The following is a 23800-nucleotide window of genomic DNA, read 5'->3' as shown; positions in this document are numbered from 1 at the left end:
ATTTAATTTATCTAAGGATGAGTACAAAGTTTTACAAGATTTGAGGAATGACAAAAAAATTCGGGTTATGAAACCCGATAAAGGGGGAGGCATAGTAATATATGACAGTATGCAATATGCTTCCAAAATGCATGATCTATTACATATGTCGGGTAACTATGAGATTGTTTCATTGAATGAAGTCAACATAACATATAGGAGTATAGACATGCACGTGGAAGAATTTTTGATAGATAAAAGAATCACTGTAGAAACTTATAACTATCTGAAGGTTGAACATCCCTTATTAGCATCCCTTGTTGGGATTCCTAAAGTACATAAAGATGTTGACAATCCACCCTTCAGACCTATCATTTCTGGTAGTAGAGCCAAAACGTTTCCCATGGGGGGGTAGCCGTCGATACTATGCTTAAACACATTTATGACAAAATTCCTCATTTAGTCAAAGATTCTTTGGGATTTTTGAAAAATTATCCAGTTTATTTATGTAAAGAAGATATGTTATTCGTCACAATAGACGTTATCGATATTTTTTCTTGCATTCCCAAAGATGAAGGGTTAGAAGCCTTTGCAAATAGTATTAGGAAGTATGCTGAATTTGATTGAGACAAAGCTTGTCTCATTCTAGATATGATGTCCTTAGTCTTGGAACATAATTATATTTATTACGAAGGAGAATATTTCGGGCAAACCAGAGGTGTGGCTATGGGGGCAGCTTGTGCCCCCATATTTGCGAACCTAGTTATGCTTGACTGGGAAGAAACCACTGTTTTCCAGAGTGAATTTTTTAAATACATAAAACATTATTCCCGTTTTCTTGATGACATCTATATTTTATGGGACGGCAGTCCTACTATGCTGGAAAAATTTTTGGAATATATTAATCATAGTAATGACTACTTAAAGTTTATATCATCTAGTAATCATGAAGGCATACCTTATCTTATCACTTATGTTTCAAAAGGAGAAGGAAATTTCAAATCTCGAATATACAGGAAAAACACATTTTCCAATGGTTACTTGGAGTACTCAAGTAACCATCCTAGGAAATTACTTACTAATATATACAAAGGACAACTCATACGAGCCATAAGAATGACATCATTACATTCAGAGATGTTAGAAGAAGTGTCATATATTACCTCTCTATTCAGAGATAGAGGTTATGACAAGAATATGATGATAAATGTGAGTAAGCAAGTTATTAATGAGTGGGGAAGAAAATACACCCCTTTATTAGGTTATAATTATTATAACAAAGACATTGTCCCAATTAATCAGGAGAGGCTTATAAGTACAGGAGCAACATTCAGTAGAGCATGCGTTTTGGAGTATGGTCCACATGCCACAAAAGTAAAGAATATAATGGTCAATAATTGGAATATAATTTTAGCAGATTATGATATAGCCAATATATTAGGGTCTCAACCCATATTTGTTAACAAAGTGGGACGCAATATTAAGAACTATCTTGAAAGAGGTCAAATATCTAAAGTCCCATCCAACAGGTATACTAAAAAATCTGGAAGTTGTAATCAGTGTTATGCTGTTTATGAGGAAGGGGGAATTACCTTAGACAATGTGAATAGGTCTAACATCAGATTTCAACAGGGTAATTGTAATTCCAAATTGATAATATACCTAGCTAAGTGTACTGTGTGTTCAGGATTTTACATAGGAAAGACAGAGAGGAAGTTTAAGAAGCATATTTATGCACATTTGTATAGTATAAGGACGAAGGATGAAAACAATGCCTTATATAGGCATGTAAAGAAGTGTGGAGACAGACCCAATTTCAAATTTGCTATACTGGACACCATTCAAATAGACCCTAGAGGAGGAGATTATAAAGGTATATTATCATACAAGGAAATTTGGTGGCAATTATACACCAATGCTTCCACACTGCCAGGGCTTAATGATTACACCACCATCAAGCCACTGCTGAATATTGCCTGTTAGTTCACATTTACATCTAAATCAAGTTATATACAAATAATTGAGGCCACTAATCTATAATGTACTGTATTAGGGTGATTTTTTAACATGGTAATTTAGGACTAAAGTATTATTTATAAAACAGATTTGTATAAATTAAATATGTTTACGTAGATTATTGATAGGATTTGACATGTATTGCATTTATTCATTAGGACGGTTTTAGTCTTTTTTAATGGATGTGTTACTTTAAATTTAGCGCCAAAATATTTATTTAAATGGCAACAGTTATTTGGAGTATTGTTCTGATGAAGCCCGTAATGTAGCGGGTGAAAGCGCTTAACTTGTTGGATCTTATATCACATTAAATCATTGGTTTTTACTACTTTAGAATGGTCAACTTTGGTTTTTGTTAGTGTAGATTTCTGCAGTCTCTACTACAGTGAATTATGGTTTCATAAAGGGTGTTTTGGCGTCTCAAGACATCGTGGCATTGGCGTTCTTCATCACATTTTGTCAGTTCAGCAGTATTGTTTGAACGCTAATTGTAGTCTTTTATTGGAACATTTCTAAAGATAGGAAATGTGTGAGTAACACATTACATATAAGACTCCAAACTCTGGCCAGTCTGCAGATAGTCCTACAGGTGAGAGTTTCCTCAACCACATAACACTGTCATGCCAGACTTTAAATCATGCAGAACAACCATATCCACACAAACTCTGTTAAACCAACATTACTTCAAATGTAGAACAGCAATACTTACATTCTGTCCCCATGTCTAGAACATCCCCCTCCTGTTTGTTGGTCTATCTCCACAGTGTATGTTGTAAGAGGTATTTCCAACTACCCTCTGTGATGCTGTTTGTCAGACACCCACATGAAGTCCTGCTCACAGTGAAGGAAAAGGGCCAATACTGACATGAAGTGCTTAGTTATAGGAGTGTATTTCCATGCAATTGGCTATAGGAATGATACCACAGCTGTTCCACATGCAATTAGCAAGTGGGGGGACTGCAATTCGTACACAGGCCATCAGCTGATCATGAGCATTACTTACTGTTAGAAAAATATGTATTTGAACATGTATAAAGTGTTAGTTTAAAAGCAAATAGTATATAATGCATTTTATTCCATTTACAATATGGCAATAAGAATGATTTTACATGTAATTGCTTGAATTTTTGGAGCTGCAGTGTATTTGAACTCTGACCCTGGCAGTAGCCAGCTCAGCAAGCTTATGTTTTTCACTAATGATTATCTGCTGGGTCAGGAAATTAAATGTATAAAGCATTGAAAATCTTCTTCCTTCCGCTGAGATAATTGGCCTTGTGAATGTTATCAAAGATAAGACACAGCTGCTAAAGTAAAGTTGCAAGAAGAACAAAGAAGTATATTACAAGACTGAACCAACTATTGTATTCGAACAGGCCTGAAACCTTGAAGGAGTAACATTTACAGAAAGACATTATAACGAACCAGGTGCTTTGCAAGGCTGTATTATTCCCATGGGAAAGCTTTTAAAATGTATAACATCAGCTTTTTCTTATGAATAGAATATTGTAGACCATAGTGATGTAGGTGCCCTGTGACTAACCACGTCAGTAAGGTGGGCACAGCTTGAATGTAAGACTATATAAAATTGTGTATTTCCTGCATCATGTCAGACAAAACTCTGTACTTGTATGGTTTTTTGCCTCCTGGTGTACACTAGTAAACTTTTGCATCTGAGCCTCCTGTGTTGTTATCATTGTTTTTATTTAACAGTTTGGTCCTTCGGACCGGAAGCCCTCAGACAGCTACAGATCAGAGTGTACCGGTGGTCGAATACTGCGCAGGAGAAGCTACCGAAACGGTTCTTCTTGAAACACAAAGACCTCCGACTGAATTGTCGTTTTGAGAGGCTGGCCACTTTCTGATCTGCGGCCGAAGAGCGGTCTCGAACTGGTCGACTCAGGAGGCTCAGGTAGGAAGATATTTGCCTTTTTTCTGTTTTAGATCAGGGACTAGGTTACAGTAAATGTCATTGTCAAAGATTTGTTATACATATCAGGGACAAAAGGAAATTACTGTATATTTTGTCAGAGATCAGGGAAACAGAATAAGGTAGGCAGTTATTCTAGATAAACTGTGTAAGAAACTGAAATACCACGTGGTGAAAAGGGTTACGTAACATTTTTTTTAAAAATGGGAAATCAGTGCACTAAAAACTCACGAGATCCGCCCCTAACTGACGACGCAAAATATATGCAATTACAACGGGCTGATAATGTAAGGTATTACACAAAATGGGTCAATAAATACGGATTTGACGGTAAATTAAATAAGATTTCATTAGTTAAACTTTTAAAACAGCTTAAATCTGACGCAGAAGGTCAGGCAAAAAAACAACAGCAATTAGGCATTCCTCAGGCACACAGGTGGATTGAGGAAGTAAACCGAAGGGAACAAAAAACTAAAAATGCTAAAACGTTATTTTTAGACAAAGAGAATAATAATACAGTAATAGCAACGGCTCCTCCTCCTCCGCCCCCTCCAATGCCTTTTTCAGGATATGAAGCAGGAGGACAAGCTGGTCCACCTCCACGTTATCCTGAAGTCACAAGAGCACTAAAACCATTTGTTAGAGATCCTATTGAAACTAGGTCCCGGACAAGTAAAACACTTGGGGACACAGACCTATATCAAATAGGGAGAAACACACTAGAAGAGAGTGAGGAAGAAATCTGTCCACTAATCGAGGTACCAAATCCTCAGGCAGGACAGGAAGGGCAGGACCCAACTCTTCTAGTATATAGACCATGGACACCGGAAGATATTCGGAAAGCTACAGAGGGAATCCCTCATCCAAAAGTTAATTACACAAAGTTTTTACAAGATTTACAAGGTATGAGACTAAGTTACCACTTGAATGGGGAAGAAGTAGAAAAGGTAGTTAGACAAATTGTGGGTCCAGATTGGCACATGATTTGTGGCACCTGAAATCCTCGTAATGCAGAGCTTAAACCACTCCCACATAGTGACGCAGAATTAGACAACAGAGTGAAAGGTCTTACAGACTGAATTTCTGAAAAATGGAAACCTAGAGCAGATTGGACTTGCATTAACCAATGCATACAACAAGAGAATGAAACTGTAGATGGGTACTATGGTAGATTATTGGAATGTTTCAATAACCATAGTGGTATGGCTATCCCTGAAAATCAGACACATGATACCTCGTATGAACAGCAACTGAAAAATGCGTTTTTGAAAGGTTGCATTGCACCTATCAGTAGTTTTATTACAAAACATATGATAGATCATCGAACAAGCAGGCTACAAGCCTTACTTGAATATGCTAGACATGCTGAAAGACACTTTAATAGTAAAAAGAAAAAGAAGACACAAGTCTTCACAGCTGAAGACGGAGCTGAGGTCTTTGTAGTACAGTCAGGTAAAAAGGGTAAGAAAAATACCCAGGGAAATAGACAATCTGACAAAAGGTCAGAAGATTTTGAAGAGAGAAAAAAGAAAGGTGAGTGCTTTAAGTGCGGAAAGAAAGGACATTTAGCAAGGGATTGCAGGCTAAATAAAAAGGTGACTACAGAAAATAAAGGTGATGAGGACTGACTATATGATAGTGATGAAAGTCAGAAATCATCAGAAAAAGCAAACAAACAAAGGGCAAATGTAAATGTAGTGGAAGGAACAGAGGAAGTGCAAGCAGATGTAGAGGATGAAGAAAGTGAAATTTTAGATTTGGCATTACTGAGCTTGGAGCTCTATCTGGCAGACACAAAACCGGAAGTTACACTTCTGGTAGAAGGAAGGGAAGTAAAATTCTTGTGTGACTCAGGAGCGTCACGAACTTTGATACACCCCTCAAAGTTACCAGAAAATTCAGAATCACCTGATTATATATTAGTGAAAGCAGCAAATGGACAGCTATACAGGGAGCCACTCTCCCATGATGTAGCAATAACTGACCCTGTTTCAGGCATGACTCAGAAAAGTAAAATTGTAGTTTCTGAAAAATGTCCAGTAAACTTACTGGGAAGAGATCTTATGCAGATATTTGGCATAGCGGTAGTTCCCACTATGCAGGGTATGGAAGCACAAAGACAAATGGATACTTTTGTGGTGCGACCGGAGGGTGAAACTTTTTACTGGTACAGCCAGGACCTAGTTACGACTGGTCCAGGGGCAGTAACCGAGGAACTGATGAATGTAGCCATCAGTAAGGCCCCCTCCCTTGACACTGACCAACAGCATTTGTTACACTGTACTCTATACTACTGTAGCATGCCAGGACCTGATAAAGAATATGAGCAAGAATTATTCAAAAATCCTGCTAACAGATTAGTATTACGAACCTTGTATTGGGATACTGAGGGAAACAGTGTGGTAAGCTGTTCACTACCTCAGGAATTCATGACACTGTACAAATCTAATAGACTACCACATGTCAGCTTGACAAAGAATAAGGATGTGAGATGGGCAGACTTAGGAGAAAAAGTAACAAGATGGGAAAAACAAACTGATTTAGAATTATCAGAACAGGGAATTTAAAAAACAGAAATTGAATTGGCTAACACAGACACATCCAGCTGTACACGTACAAACTAGTGAAGACAGCTGATTAGCATTCTTATTAGAAGAAGAAGAAAAAGCCTTGTGTGACATACCAGATATTCTTTGGTCAACAGGTAAATCAGATGTAGGACTTATTCAAACAGCAGGATCAGTAACTATTACACCAAAATCAGCATTTAGACCACAGAAAAGACAATACCCCTTGAGGAAAGATGCAGAGCAAGGAATCAAGCCTATAATAGCAGCATTACTCAAGGAAGGAGTACTGGTAGAATCTCTTGATTCACCATGTAACACCCCCTCTATTTCCTGTTAAAAAGCAAACGGGAATGGCGGATGGTACAGGATTTACAAGCTGTAAACAATGCAATAATACCCAGAGCACCTACGGTGCCAGACCCACACACCTTGTTGAATGATTTGAAGCCACAACAAAAATATTTCACTGTGGTAGATATAAGCAATTCTTTCTTTTCAATACCTATACATCCTGATAGCCAGTATTGGTTTGCATTTACATTTCAGGGTAAAAGATATACCTATACTCGGCTACCGCAGGGATATTGTGAAAGTCCAACGATATTTGCACAAGAAATGGCAAGCAACCTGGCAGGGTTTACCCCACCAGGAGGTAGTCAGATTCTACTTTATGTAGATGACATCTTGCTAGCAGACCCTACCCAGCATCAATGCAGGGAGGATACGATAGCATTATTGAAATTTTTAGCAGCACAAGGACACAAAGTAAACAAAAGTAAGTTACAACTTTGGAGAAAACAGGTTAGATACCTAGGATATGTAATATCCAATGAAGGAAGAATATTAGACGAAGACAGAAAAACAGTGATTTTACAGGCACCCAAACCAGCAACCAAGAAGGAAATGATGTCCTTCTTGGGAACAACTAATTTTTGTCGAAGCTGGATATCAAACTATGCTTTAGAATCTGCTCCACTGGCTGATTTAATATATAAAACACCAATGGCAGCACAAGATGTATTACAATGGACACCTGAAGCAGAAACAGCTTTCTGCAGACTAAAACAATTGATAGCTTCATCATTAGTTTTAGGACTTCCAAATTACCACAAAAGATTTTTTCAGACCGTAGATTGTAAACAGGGATACATGACGTCAGTTTTGACGCAACAGCATGGGGATAAGCAATGCCCCATAGCTTACTATTCATCACAGTTAGACCCAGTGGCACGATCGTTGCCTCACTGTGTGCAAGCAGTAGTCGCAGCTGCAATGGCAGTACAGGCTTCAGCCTCAGTGGTATTATTCCACCCTCTCACATTGAGAGTGCCTCATGCAGTCGCGATAATTTTACTGCAAGAAAAAATAGCATATATATCTCCTGCTAGACATCTTTCATGTATGACCATACTGCTGAGCCAACCTCATATGGTAATTGAATGTTGTACAACATTAAATCCATCAACGTTACTCCCAACTCCTGTGGATGGCACACCGCACAGTTGCCTGCAGGAAATTGAGCAAATAACTTTGCCCAGACAAGACCTCACTGATATGCCCTTGGATGATGCCGAGGTGACATTTTATGTGGACGGTTCATGCAGAAAGGGTCCTACAGGGAAAAATCTAGTAGGGCATGCAGTAGTCACAGATACAGAGATTTTAGAAGCCCAACCCTTACAGCATAACCTGTCTGCTCAAGCAGCAGAACTGATAGCCTTAACACGGGCTTGTACTCTAGCGAAAGATAAATGTGTGAACATATATACTGACAGTCAGTATGCTTTCTCTACAGTGCATGTTTTTGCACAGCAATGGGAAAATAGGGGAATGATAACATCTACTGGCAAACCGATTAATCATGCGCAACTTATTTTGAACTTGTTAGATTCCATTCAGTTACCTACTAAAGTAGCTATTTGTAAATGTTTAGCTCATACAAAACAACAGGATGCAATTTCAAAAGGAAATGCAAAAGCTGATGCAGCTGCGAAGCAAGCAGCCTCAGACTCAGAAACTTTACTTTTAACCGAGGAATTACAACCTTCTGAGATTTTAGATCTGGAAATGTTAAAAACAATGCAGACACTAACTACGAGGGCAGAGAAACAGAAATGGAAGAAACGAGGTGCAATCCTCGAAGATGGACTGTATATCTCCAAAGAGAAAAAGCCAATATTGCCATCTAATTTATTTAGATATGCAGCTTTGTTGAGCCATGGGCAGTGCCATGTCTCAACAGGGGGGATGGTACAGTTAGTAAATCGAATATTCCAAACATATGGATTCACAAACTTCACACAAAAATTTTGTGCAGCATGTCATATCTGTAACAAACATCATGCACAAGGAGCATTCAAACCCAAGCAAGGGAGTTTTCCTATACCACCATATCTGTTCCATACTATCTGTATGGATTTCATAGAACTGAACAAATGTGAAGGGAAAAATACTGTTTAGTAATTATAGACATGTTTTCCAAATGGGTAGAAGCTTTTCCAACTAAAAATCCAGATGCAGCAACAGTGGCAAAGGCCCTAATAAAAGAAATAATTCCTAGATTTGGCATACCGGAAAGAATCTATAGTGACAATGGGACACATTTTGTTAATCAGACGATTCACCAACTTGGGAGATTCTTTGGGATCTCCTTAAAGAATCATTGTGCTTACCACCCACAGTCTGCAGGACTGGTGGAAAGGTACAATGGAATTTTAAAAAGCAAGTTGAGGAAGTTAATAAATGAAACACAGAAGAATTGGATTTGCTGTTTGCCTTTGGCACTGCTGAGCATGAGAACAGTTCCAAATGTAAAGGGTTTGACCCCCTTTGAAGTGATATTTGGAAGGGCATATTATGTGCCACAGTGGAAAGCTCTCATGCCTGCAGAACTAGAGGCTGACAGCTCATTAGCTAGCTATATGAAGAAACTGTTAACAAATAAAACTGTTTTGCAGTTGAACTCTTTTTCAGATAAAAGACAGACCAGAACGTTGGAAGCAGTGCTGACCCCAGGGTCCTGGGTGTGGTTGAAGGTCACGAAGAGGAAGAATTGGGCGAGTCCAAAGTGGGAAGGACCGTACCAGGTACTGTTGACGACGCCTACTGCAGTCAAAGTTGCTGAGAGGTCGTCCTGGGTCCACCTGACGCACTGTAAACCGGTAAAGAATTTTCAGCTTGATAAACATTTTGTGACTGATACACAACAAAGGCAGGATGGCCAAGAGCGAAATGAGTAAAAATGCAGATCAACCCCGAAGATATTGTTTAATCATCTTGTTGACTATGCATTTATTGACTATGATTGTGATGACCTTCCTTTTGTTGTGGTTTTTGCTACATATAACCACACAAGTGAAAGTGGAAAAACGTGATGAACTGTCTATAGACTGGCATCCAAACTTTAACACATACCTAGCTATGAAGCATGTATATGTAGAGACTATGAACATTTCAAATTGCTGGGTTTGTACTGCCATACCAACAGCATATGGAGGACTGTTGATGTCCGCTGTCCCCTTGGGGATAAATGAGACTTGGGAAAATTTACTTTTTGATACAGGTTCTGTAAGTTCACAGGACAAAATTGCATTGTATTTGCCTATTACACAGAGGGGAATTGTATGTTTCTATAAGAATGATACACTCCAAGTGGGTTGGAGTAACTGTAACATAACTATATCTTATAAATGCTATATTAAAGCTAAAGATAAAGGCACTGTTTGTAACACAAATTATGATTTATATTTGAGCTTAATGAAAACAACATTAAGTGATGTGCAGAGAAATCCTGTCTTGCATAAACAATTGTCTGTTATAGACAAGAAAATGTTTCATTCAGAATTAACCCGCATCAGTACTAAAGTAGAAAACTGTTATTTTGTTTGTGGGAAAAAGGCATACAAATGGCTACCTGAGAATTGGTCTGGCAGTTGTTTTTTGGGTTATCTGGTTCCGGCTATAAGGCATACTGCAGAATTACCTCTAGGTAAGATACGAAATGTAAGAGATGTAGCCCGAAAACCTGAAGATCCAATCGGAAAACCTGTAAATCCAATGGGAAAAATCGAAGCTGGTTGGAAGAACCATCATTCCGTGAAAGATAAAGAAAAATTGACTCATATGGACTTGAGTGACAGTGTTATATCCTGGGCTGGAATATTTCCAGCATATGGAGCAGTCAAATCTATCTGGGAGTTGAGAAAGCTGTCAAAGCTTCTCGAAGTAATGAGTAACGCAACTTTTTCTGCTCTCGTACTAGTGACTGATGAACTGAATGCAATGAGAACTGTTGTGCTACAAAATCAAATGGCTCTTGACTTCACCCTAGCGGCGAGAGGTGGTACGTGCGCGCTTATCAAAGAAGAATGCTGTGCGTTCATACCAGACAATCGACACGAGATTAATGACCACCTAGAGGTAATACAGCAGGTATCGGCCATGACTGAACCAGGCCCAAACCCACTGATGAACTTTTTCCAGAGTCTGTTTGGTGGGTGGGGTTCTATCCTAATGAATATTTTGATTGCTATTTGTGTTGGTCTGCTCCTATTAGGAGCATGTGTCTGTTGTGGGATCCCCTGCATGAAAAGATTAGTCAAAGATTTTGTTGATATATCTGTAACTCAAACTTTGTACCAAGACATTGAATTGGAACTATTGATTCCAGACAAAACTTTTTCCGAAATATAAACAAAATGACTTGCCTAGTTGAAAGTCCTTAAAGGAGAAGGCTAGGGGACGATATAACATTGTTTATGTTTCTGAATAGAATAAAAAGTATTAAAAGGGAGGAAAATGTTAGAAAAATATGTATTTGAACATGTATAAAGTGTTAGTTTAAAAGCAAATAGTATATAATGCATTTTATTCTATTTACAATATGGCAATAAGAATGATTTTACATGTAATTGCCTGAAGCTTTGGAGCTGCAGTGTATTTGAACTCTGACCCTGGCAGTAGCCAGCTCAGCAAGCTTATGTTTTTCACTAATGATTATCTGCTGGGTCAGGAAATTAAATGTATAAAGCATTGAAAATCTTCTTCCTTCCTCTGAGATAATTGGCCTTGTGAATGTTATCAAAGATAAGACACAGCTGCTAAAGTAAAGTTGCAAGAAGAACAAAGAAGTATATTACAAGACTGAACCAACTATTGTATTCGAACAGGCCTGAAACCTTGAAGAAGTAACATTTACAGAAAGACATTATGACGAACCAGGTGCTTTGCAAGGCTGTATTATTCCTATGGGAAAACTTTTAAAATGTATAACATCAGCTTTTTCTTATGAATTGAATATTGTAGACCAACCACGTCAGTAAGGTGGGCACAGCTTGAATGTAAGACTATATAAAATTGTGTATTTCCTGCATCATGTCAGACAAAACTCTGTACTTGTATGGCTTTTTGCCTCCTGGTGTACACTAGTAAACTTTTGCATCTGAGCCTCCTGTGTTGTTATCATTGTTTTTATTTAACACTTACAAAACCCAAGCTGCTGCCAATGCAAAACAGATGTACTTTTCCACATCCACCAGAGAGGGATAGAGGGAGAGAGAGAGAGAGAGAGAGACAGAGACAGAGACACAGACAAAGTAAGAAAGGAAGGGAGTAAGAAAGTAAGAGTCAAGCATGTTTGTGTATGATCTGTGGGTGGAGAGTGGTATCTGGGTATTATAACAATTGCCTATATTGTTTACTAATCCATACTGTCACATAGTAATTGCACATGGCTGTACACATTTATGGCTGAGAATTGTCTACAACAACCTCTACAGTGTTTGAAAACTGTTGGCCTTGTAATGTGGACACTGGGATATAAAGATCTTCAATATAATGATATAGCAAAACCCACACTACAATGGGTCCTGTCATTACACAATCACCCCAACACCCACACAGAATACTGATGACACACACACAAACAAACACTTATCAGCACTGGGTTTCAAACCCCTACCTGATTATGTATTGTTATTACAGTTTTACACAGTTATTGCACACACCATGGAGCTTACATGTTGGAGAGCTGTCCAAAGGTATCTTTGAAGGTGAGTGACATCAGCAACAGTGCTAAAGGAGGGGTAAGGGAAGTGTAGTAAGTGTGAATGTCCACAAACACAGGTGTCAACGAAGACACACACACACACACACACACACACACACACACACACACACACACACACACACACACACACACACACACACTCTGTCAAAGAAACACACACATTATTACAGTTGGCAGGATCAAGATTAGAACTCCTTCCTAACTAGTTTGCTACATTACAGAGCTTATCAGGCTGAAATATTGCCAAAGAGTTATTTCAAGGTGAATGACATCAGCAGGCGTGCTAAAGTAGGGTAATGGGTGGTGTAGTGAGTGAGTGTGAATGGCTTCAAAATCATTCATTTACACACACACACACACACACACACACACACACACACACACACACACACACACACACACACACACACACACACACACTTGCTAGTACTGAGATGCATAGGTTCATTGCTTCACAGGTGTGTAGTAGGTGAATAGGCCTGAAGGCTGTACAAGGCTAGGCAAAGGGCACCTTGGCATCAGGCCACATGACAACAGTCTCCAGTGTGGCTCAGGGGTGTAGTCCCTGGAGTTGTCTCCAGGGGTGGGTATTGTATTCACCATCCACTCATCTGGGTTACTATTGTGGGTGGCCAGTGATATGCACTGCTTCCCATGTATATGATCTATATTCCATAACATGGACAGTGTCTGGGTTGTGCACAGGCCTCACAAGCATGTTCTTTGACATGTGGAAGTGTACTTGAGGCCTCTGGGGTATGTTGTGTGGCCAGATTGTTATCTTCTGATGTAGCATTCCTGACCTCATTTGGTGAGATCTGGCTATGTAACTGAGGTTGTGCTTGCACCTACATTGACAGAATGATACAGGTATTCAGTGGAGTTAGTAGCATCTGTCCATACAGGACATGTGTATAAGGCATGGTATTCCCTTTGTGGGTTATGTTTGCAGACTCTACTATTGTTGCAGGTGTCCAGTGGAGAACATAGCAAAAGGGCCACTGTAAGCATTTATTTGCCTACTGCAGGGATGAAAGTGGGTGCTCTGTCTTTTTACTTGCTGGATAATACACACTCAGTCAGGAGACGTAATACATCAAAGTACTTTCTGATGTAAGTGGCACTGGTGTGGTCAACAGACATGTAGTCCACTGCAATCACACCGTGGTTACTATCTGTGAGGCAATATGCAGTGAACTACCAATATAGTGGTTGTTGCCTAACCAAGTGTGCTTGTGTATGAGACGTGGGTGGAGAGTGTTTTCTGAGTAATAGAAGGGTTGCCTATATTGTTCACCAATCCATAATGTCACACATAGGGCTATGGATTGTCTACACCAGCCCCTCTGGTGTTTGACATCTGTTGTCCTTGTAAGGTGGACATTGTGACATATACTAGGTCCTCAACATAATAATTTAACAAAACCTACCCCACAATCGATCCTGTTATTACACAATCACAGCAACCTCCATACAGGATACTTATCACACACACACACTTGCCAGTACTAAGATTCAAACCCTTACCTAGCTATGTATTACTACTATAGTATACAGCATTTATTGTATTCGCCATGGAGCTTAGAGGATGGATGTTGTCCCACGGTACTTCTAAGGTGAGGAACATCACCAGCCCTTGTAAATACTGGCATTGAGTGATGTAGTGGGTGAGAGATCCCAAAAATAATTTTACCCGAAACACACATTTACATTTGCCAGGGGTGAGGTTCAAACTTCTATCTAACAATCTTTATGGACCATTATGTTATGCATTTACCACATGCACAACTGACATGACATGGTTTAGGGTTGGCAACAGGTATTTCTAAGGTAGATGATATCTGCAGGACTGCTAAAGTCAGGCTCTGAGATGTGTACTGGTTGTAAATGGGGCCAAAGTCTTTGAGGTACAGACATACATATGTACACACACAAACACTTGCCACAGATGAGATTCAAACCCATACCTATGTAGTTACTGCTACTGCATTGTTCCACATTTATGGCATGCACCATGGAGCTTACATGTTGGTGAGTTCACCACAGGTATCTTTGAAGGTGACTAACATCAGCGGAAGTGCTAAAGGAGGGGTAAGGGGAGAGTAGTAAGTGTGAATGTCCATAACATCAGGTATCATCAAAGACAGACACACTCTCACACACAAAAGCACACAGTTTCATAGTTGCCATCTCAAGGATTAGAGCTCCTACCTAACTAGTATGCTACACTATAGTATTACTGCCGTTATCGCAAGCGCCACTGAGCTTATGGGGCTGCCACTTGTCCAAAGGGTTATTTCATGGTGACTGACATCAGCAGGCTTGCTAAAGTAGGGCAATGGGAGGTGTAGTGACTGTGAATGGCCTCAAAATCATTCATCACAACACACACACACACACACACACACAGACACACACACACACACAGACACACACACACACACACACACACACACACACACACACACACACACACACACACACACACACACAGCTTCCATGTTTGGGATTAGAACTCCTACCTAACTATTTTTCTACACTACAGTATTACACACATATCGCAGCTTATAGGGCTGAGACTTGGCCAGAGGGTTATTTCAAGGTGACTGACATCAGCAAGAGTGCTAACATGGGCAATGAGAAGTGCAGTGTGTGTGAATGGGCCATAGATCATTCCTCTGGAAACACACACACAACACTCAGTCACACACAACTTTACATTTGACAGGACTGGAAATACAAATGCTAGATGAATACTGATTTGTACTATTGTCTTACACAGTTATCACAAGCACCACAGACACTATAGGGCTGAGGGCTACCAAAAGCAATGTTTACAGTGATTGACATCAGCACATCATGTGATATTGGCCAATTGGATGTATGGTGGGTGGGACAGGCCTCATGATGGAAATCTCTCTGTCAGTGTCTGTCTCTCTCTTTCCTACATCTGTGTGTGTGTGTGTGTGTGTGTGTGTGTGTGTGTGTGTGTGTGTGTGTGTGTATTTGTGTGTGTGTGTGTGTGTGTATGTGTGTGTGTGTGTGTGTGTGTGTGTGTGTGTGTGTGTGTGTGTGTGTGTGTGTGTGTGTGTGTGTGTGAATGTTTTACATATTATAGTGTGTTGGCATTGGATATGTGTGAGTATTCCTATCCAATGTGTGTGAAAAACATGAATGGTGTACAATGTGGTGTGTGTGCACAGATATCTGCGACTGACAGATATGTATAGTCCACTGTGTTGTCAGACATGGGCTTCATTTCTCTAAGTGTAGGAGCATGCCCAGTATGACCTTCTCTACTGAGTGTGTGAATCCATTCCAGGTAGGTTGTACTCCAGTCCAGGATTTGGTGTTCTACACCTACAGTTAGCAACCTATTTCTGCAGGATATCTGTTGATAGGCTGACAATATGGAGTCACAATGGGCGACAGATAGTGGGATACTGTAACTATTGTGTCAATGCTGCTTGTGTTACATGGTTGGTGTTAGCAGAAATATTCAGACATATGTACAGTTTTACACTGTGATGTATTATGTCATCAGCTACTGACAGATATACTTATTTGCTCACAGTTATTTCCTGGAAACTACAAGATGAATGAGGCTGTGTCCAGTATTGTGGAATGCAGCCTACATATTCTTGCACACTCATGCCATTCTGGAGGGGTAGCTGCAGACACTTGCTGATGGGTCTGTGTAAATGGTCCAGCACCTTGGTACTGTGGTGGCTGAGGATCCCCTGCTTGTACATATATCGACATAACAGAATGGCCATATCCTGCTGTGGACATACCTCTCAGCTGTACAGATTCACCCAAGTTACCCAGAGGCAGGGCTCATATATCTGGTCAGTTCCCCTTCACATTGTGGTTTACAAGCAGGTTTTTAGCTGCCCATTACTGGGTTTGCAGGCAGGGGTAGTATGGGCACACATCAGAATTTCAGACTTCACACACTCCATTACGTCCATGCTTCTACACCCCCCACTCTGTTATTCTATCATCTTTCTAACATTATGCGAGCGATATTCATTTTTATTTATTTATTTTACATTTGTTAACCAGGGGTGTTTGACTTGAGCCAAAAAGGCCCTTTTTCAGCAGAGGTCCATGGAGTAAAACTCCACATAGAAAAATTACAGATACATTTAGATATTTAGACATGATCAGTATACACACAAATTACAATAGACATGTTTTTACAGTGGTATGCAGCACATCAACAGTTACAGTGGAGAGAACAAACAAGAAAATATTAATTTAAAAATAAAGGTAATTAATAGATTTGTGGTGTACAGCTGAAATTTGGAACATCGGTAGAATACATACATAATACACTGGTGCAGTACATACATTGTACATTAGCCAGTGTTTGTGATTAAGAGTGAAAACTATTATCAAGTACTCTAGGTTTAGTATGTGTACCTTATCTGCTTTCACTAGCCTGGGGAGCAGTCATGGCACTGCCAACTTTGCTTGAGATGTTGCCTAATGAGGTTTTTAAAGGAGGCTTTGGACGATGTGTTTTGTATGCTAGTGGGTAGAGAGTTCCATTTTTTAGCCAAAGAACTATTATATCTGAGAAGTATCCCTATACCCTATAGTTGTCCCTTCAACCCAGCGGTATTTAAGGGTTGGTCCACAGTTCATGCAGTAGGACATGGTGGGCATGCTACTGGGATTTGTCAACATGGCTTTGCATTTGTGTTCTGTGGACTGTGTTATGTTGTTAGTTGGGACCCCATAAGATAACATACATTGGCAGTACGGGTAAGGCACAGTCCTTTGACAGAGGTCTGTAGGGCATTTGGTAGTGATGCAGACCATCTGTAGCAGGCCAGTGCATTCTGTCACTCCTACATTTACAGGCTGTGAACCACTGGATTCCTCTGGGGTGACAGGGTAAGTGTGCGAGGTGTTAATGGCAATAGTTCCTGTCCATGTTAATCCATTGGTCTGGATGTTGGCTGGGTGCTGCTTACAGCTAGGGACACACCTGAATGGGACACCTCTTCAGCATGCTGTATTCTGTGGGTATTCCCATACAGAAGTGGGGGTCATACTGTACTCATTCCCAACAGCAGGGAAATGGCCTGTGATAAACCTATGGCTGATGGTGGGGTGAGCTGAGTGCATGTGTGATATGGAAGCTTCTTGCAGCTAACTCACAGATATACCTGGGACATTCCCCTTATACTGCCTTGTGCGGGGACACAGGCAGTCTCTCATTACTTCATAACTGTGCATTTTGTGGTCTGCCAGTGATTGGCCATACTACATCAGTATTTCATACTACACAGACAACTAATGCGCTGCTAACCTGTATGTACAATTCCAAAGGTGTGTGCAGTTGACAGTTACATTTTATGTACTCTGTCTAGTGTACTTCCACCTGCATGCTATGTGTATGTCTGGGCCCACATTCATGGCATATCCATCTTTCAGTCCATGACAGATATTGACATATGGACAGTGAGTATGGACGACTGCTGCCATGGGTATTGCTGAGATGCATTGTGGTTGGCACTGCAGTTGTCAGAACATGTCCCCTGTCATCAACAGTACTGGCTGTAGGCCACCAAGACACAACCCTCCATGCCTACATGCTGACCACTTCCAGACAATATTGAACACACAACAACCTATCACACGGATCCCTGCATATTGTACACATGCAACAATCTATCCTGTAAATTGGGCTAGCTCAGGTAATCTGTGCTCCACTGTTATTAAACCCAAATGTACATGTTACTGCATTTCTACATAGGATTGTGGGGGGTGGGGGGGAGGAAACACCTGACAACTGTAAACATTTGCTATGACTGTGGTATTTCAGGTACTCTGTTGGCTTCCATTTCATTTTGTATTCTGACCTATCATGCAGACTAGAGGTATATCAGTAGAGTACAGATCTTAGGTTTTATTGCCCTACATTTCAGTTTCAGACTTCTTACCCTTCAGAACTAACATATAACTGTCAGACTTGTTGTAGTCTGTCTGTGTAGGTCTGGAGGGGGGCTGTTCACCATTGCCATCAATTGGAGGCCTTAGCACAGCCTTTCATTATGGTCATCTACAACTGTCCTGCTGACTGAGGCTGGTGTTGGGTATGTGAGTCTCACTGACATGCATGTGTGTGTCCTATGGACACACATTTGGGCCACCACATGTACTGCAGTGGGATTTGTCACCTTGTCTAGTACTGCCTACTTTGTTGACACCAGTATTTGTTATGGATTTCATGCTGTTTATATAGGTGTCCACTATCTGCTGCCACTCCATTCAGCCACCCAATTCCCTTGCATGCTCACATCCATACCATAGATATAACTATCAGAACATACTACTCCATTCAGCAATTGATAGGAAGAGTGACTTACCTTGTGGCTGTGCCAGTATTGAGGATGGTGTTGGAGGGCTGACTATGTCGGATGCACATAGTACACTCCCTACACATGGTAAAGCACAGGTAGTGTCATGTTTGGCATCCCTTTTACTGTATGTGTGAGTCAGAGAGAGGTATCATTCCCTGGGTCCCTACCATGTCAGCATATGTGCTATGTGTTGCCTCTTTGCCAAAGCCTGGGCATACTGGGCATGCCTCTTTCTGCCTACATGGGCAGGCTCAGGTTGTTCCTCCTCTGAGTCCCTCTGTGCCTGTGATGGCCTTGGCAATGATGGGGGGCTGTGTGGCCCTGCCCCTTGCTGTTCATGCTGCAGCTGTTTCCGCAGGATCATATTGTGTAGCATGGCACATACAATGAAAGTTTGTGGACATGTAGCTGGAGAGTACTGCAAGGCTCCACTGGATATATCCAGGCAGCGGAACCATGACTTGAGCATTCTAAACCCATGCTCTATTATGATTCTGGTTTGTGTGTGCCTCATTATGGAGTTCTTGTTTGGGTGTGTGTGCATTTCTGAAGGGTGTCGTCAGCCACAGCTCCAGTGGGTAACCAGCATCCCCCACTAGGTGGTCATATGGGATATCCCCACTGTCAAATGTCTGGTACAGCTATGTCATATGCCAGATGTGAGAGCTGTGATAGCTTCCAGGGCTGCCAGCACACACATTCAAGATAATGCCCTGGGCATTGCACACAACCTGGCAGTTGATGGAGGGGAAGCCCTTGCAGTTTATGTAAACCTTACCTTGCTCGCCGAGTGGTGCTTTGATGTATATGTGCGTGCAGTCTATAGCACCCACTACCTCAGGGTATTCTGCTGTTTGGTGGAAGAGATGCATATTGCTGGTCAATGTCTCGCAGGTGTTGAGGAAATATATGTGCTCACCGGCATGTGCTGACATGGCATTCAGGAACTGGTGGAGTACCCTAGATGCTGATGCCTGTGAGATCCCCATGTTATCCCCAGCTGGCCTTTGAAAGGTACCTGTGGCTAGTATTCTTAAGCCTACACATACCTTGGTATCCACTGGGATGGGTACCCCTCTGTTGGTTCTGTGTGTGAGGCATGGCTGGCACATACTCAAAAATTTGCTGTAGAATGTCCCTATCCACCCTATAGTGCTCCACTATCTCCAGCTCATGTAGCCCCTGGTAGGTTACCCTGGGTCTGTACACTCTTCTCCTACTCCTCACTGTGGGTTGGTCATCAGCATTCTCATCCTCACCACCTTCAGTCTCTTCCACATATTGATGTATGAGAGCAACAGCAGCCCCTAACATTTTGTTAGTTTTGTCAGGTAAAATTTCCCCGCCTGTGTACACCGGTGGTGTAGAGTTTGTGGGAAAAAACAGAGTGAAGGGTGTTTGCATCATTTATAGTAGTGTTCTGGGCTGGGCTGGGCTGGGCCTGTGTAATTGGCTGATCCTGATACATTTCACCTGCCAGCTATGCTAGTTCTCCTTGATTGCCTTCCTACTGCTGTTTTCCCTTCTCATTGCCTTCATTTTTAAGCCCCGAGGAACGCCACGCATACCCAGTGCGCAGATATAAACAGAGCTGCTATTTCCGTTTTTTTTTTTTTTTTGTTTAAAAACCGGTGCGTGGCACACACACCCATTTAGGCAATGTAAACACTGCTAGGTAGCCTCAGACACACCCCCTTCCTTAGCTGTGCTTAGTTAACAGCAAACACGAGCCACAGAGCTCCAATAAGCTTACAGCATGCATGACACTCCCCTTATGAGGTCATTTACCTCTTAAACTTATACCATGGTGTTGCTGCACCTACACAGTTGGGTGCATGCTAACACTGAGAAGAATTCTGTGATTCAGTATCAGTCCTCTCATTTGCATAAAACAGAATACTAATTCATAGCTCCACACTCACACTGAGCCTTCCCCCTTAGAAACCACTATTCCCTGGTATTGTTGTCTTATGCATGCCATTGACTATCATGGCAAAATGCTGATTTGGGTTTAAAAGCTTATTTCCAACTTTCGGGCCGATCCTGTTTGCGCACCTCTGCCCTACACTTAAACGACTGAAATCAGCCAAAAAAAAAATAAAAGTCATTGTTTTATAATTTTGCAACTATTTCCCATGCCAGTGGCTATATATTTGGCCATTGGCATGCCTACTACATTGAATACATGCTTTCTTTGGAGCTGTCATGCCTCCGTTTTATAATTTGCAGAAATGTATTTGGTTAGTAACCGAATACATTTCTGCAGGTTACACTATTCCTGCACAGATGCCTGCCTGCTTCCTGGATCACTAATTCACCTCATTTGCATGGTTTTCACCAGCAAATGAGGTAATTAATATATAGCAGTGGTGTCCGTGCAGGAATAGTGTAGGAGTGCTCGTGCACATCCTGGGAGCTCGGTCCTGGATCGCTCGGCAGCCATATAGCGTACAGCAGCCCTTGCACTATTCCTGCACACTGTGCAGGGCTTGCTGAATCCCGGGGATTATCTACACAGGATAATAACTGTCATTAGAGGAAAGGACAAAAATATGATGAACAATCTGTCAAAGGTATCATACCTCAAATGTACTTCAGTAATACAAATAGCTACTTAAATCTGTTGTTATGACCTTGCTTTTCAAGGATAAGAAATATTCCAGAAACTCTTTAAACTTGAAGTAAAAACACTGATGATAAAGCTCCATGTCAGCAACTTAATCTGAAGCAATATATTCTTAACACCTTACAGAGTTATATTGAGTTCATGTTAGAAAACTCTGAAACATTTATGTTTTACAGCATTAAAAGTAATTTTAGTTTATACCCGTCCAGCAGCTTCCATCGCATTCTTATCCTGGTTGGCAAATCCTGTTAGCATTCTAGATTGAAATGCACCAGATAAGGCAAGGAACGGGAGAAAGCAGGTTATCACCAAACTTAATTTCCAGCTGAAGTAGAAAGCGATGACAATTGCAACTCCAACATTCGTAAGGGAATTCACAATCATCCCTATCTGAGATCCAGTAGCCTAGGGAGAAAAAGGATAGCATTGTTTTTCTGATTGCATTTTGGCTTTTTTGATTAATTTCAGTGTAATAGTATATAAAATGTCAGATTTACAATAAACAATACAATAACACTGTGTTGTTTTTGTATAGTATTTCCAAGGTATTTTAGAAACCACAATTACCCTATTTTGGGGATAGCTTTACTAACGACTAACCAAAAGGCTAGAGGAGTATATGTCATTGATGTTGCCAAGCTCTGCAGTTAACTAAGCCAGCAAGTTACAATTCTGAATCTTTCCATCAACAGCACTATCAACTTTTCCAACCCAAACTATGTGCAATCTTATCCAAACATGATACAATGTTGGATTCAACTGCATGAAGTAAAATACATCAGATTCACAAATGCACATATTGAGGTATAAAGAGGATCCGACCATTTCCCCAGCCAGAACTATTACTGGTATGAAACATTCAGGAGCGGCCTTACGTCAACTGGTGCCCTAGGCAAAAGGACTTCATGGCACCCCCCCACCACACCATCTGGTGCCCCCATCCTAGTCTACCTACACCAAATAAATACTGGAAAAGCACCCCTACTAGAGTGGCACCCTAGGTGGCCACCTACTTGGCCTATGCCTAAGGCCGGCTATGGAAACATTTGAAGACAGGATTTCCTTATAGTGCTTGATGCTGCCAATTTGAGATTTGATGTGTTAGCGTCAGTGAAAGACAGTTTGAGTAACTGAGCTTGGATGAATTGTAATATGTTCTATTTTGACTCAAGGAATGCAAACTGTTTCAGATTAAATGGCAGTACCAGCAAGTGTGTATCAACAGAGTTTTATTTCAGCAGCATAATGTTAATCTGCTTACTACAAATTACCTCTATTCAGAGTAAACCTGAGGAACAGAGCTGCAAAATGCATCACAGGCTACGCAAACATTTTCTTTAGTATTCTTTACCTTATTTGAGTAAGTGCTGGACTCCTAAGCTTGGCTGAAAGGAATGATATCTTGGCTAGAAAAGGTAAATGAATACTACATAGAGGCACTTAGTGCATGACAACAAACCACAGAAACAAGCCCACATGGTGCAATAATAATATCAACAAGCTTTACAATAAAAAGAAAAGAATGTCGATGAACAGTAAAAAGACTAATTCCCAGAATATTAGAGCCCTTGTTACTGAAAAAAAATTCAGGAGCTTAATAAAATCCACCAAAGTTTGAGGCTGTAATAGTTACCCAAGCCAAAGACAATCACAAGACCTGTTTTAGTTATATTTGAAATCTCAAAAGCACAATGCTGTGATGAGCTGAACTGATTGTGAATGAGGTTACCTACCCAGGCAATTACAGACAATTAAGTCTTGCCAGCCTCATATACAAATACTTATCATGGAACTAATTATTTAGGACATAGAGAATGTCCTAACATTTGACCCATCTCAGTCTGGATTTGTCAAGGCCAGGTTATGGTTACTCAACCTGGTGGACCTTTTTGAAAAGGTCATCAAAGCAATAGATTAAGGCAAAATGGTATACACCGCATACCTCAACCTGGGCAAAGCTTTTGAAACAATTCCCCACTCTGGCATAGTAGAAAATATAAATAAACAGTGAATAAACCTCTGTGTTATCGGCTGTATTGCCAAATGGCACACAGATAGGAAGCAGGAAATCAAAATATGGGATCTTATCTCCGCAAAGAGACCGGTCACCAGTGAAGTCCTCCAGAGTTCTGTGTTAGGACGTCTCCTGTTTAGCATTTACTTTCCTGAACTAAAAGCCAATATCAATGGACTTTAGCTGTAAGTTTGCAGATGAATACAAGCTAGGAGCAGTCATTGAAT

The 23800-nt window shown here is 40.7% G+C and overlaps 1 protein-coding gene across 1 annotated transcript in view; it reads right to left on the bottom strand.

The window, feature by feature from the left end:
* ABCB11 (ATP binding cassette subfamily B member 11) overlaps positions 1–23800 on the bottom strand; it is a 991743-nt gene that overhangs the window by 115092 nt on the left and 852851 nt on the right. The window contains exon 23 of the mRNA XM_044075586.1: positions 21761–21964. Within this exon, the coding sequence (XP_043931521.1) occupies positions 21761–21964 (204 nt within the window). The remainder of the gene's footprint in view (positions 1–21760; positions 21965–23800) is intronic.

This window comes from Protopterus annectens, chromosome 6.part1 (assembly GCF_019279795.1).
Source record: "Protopterus annectens isolate FY-2018-M chromosome 6.part1, PAN1.0, whole genome shotgun sequence".
In the NCBI taxonomy this organism is placed as follows: domain Eukaryota; kingdom Metazoa; phylum Chordata; order Ceratodontiformes; family Protopteridae; genus Protopterus; species Protopterus annectens.
Note: the sequence above shows the minus strand (reverse complement) of the source record. Positions and strands in the feature narration are given on the sequence as shown.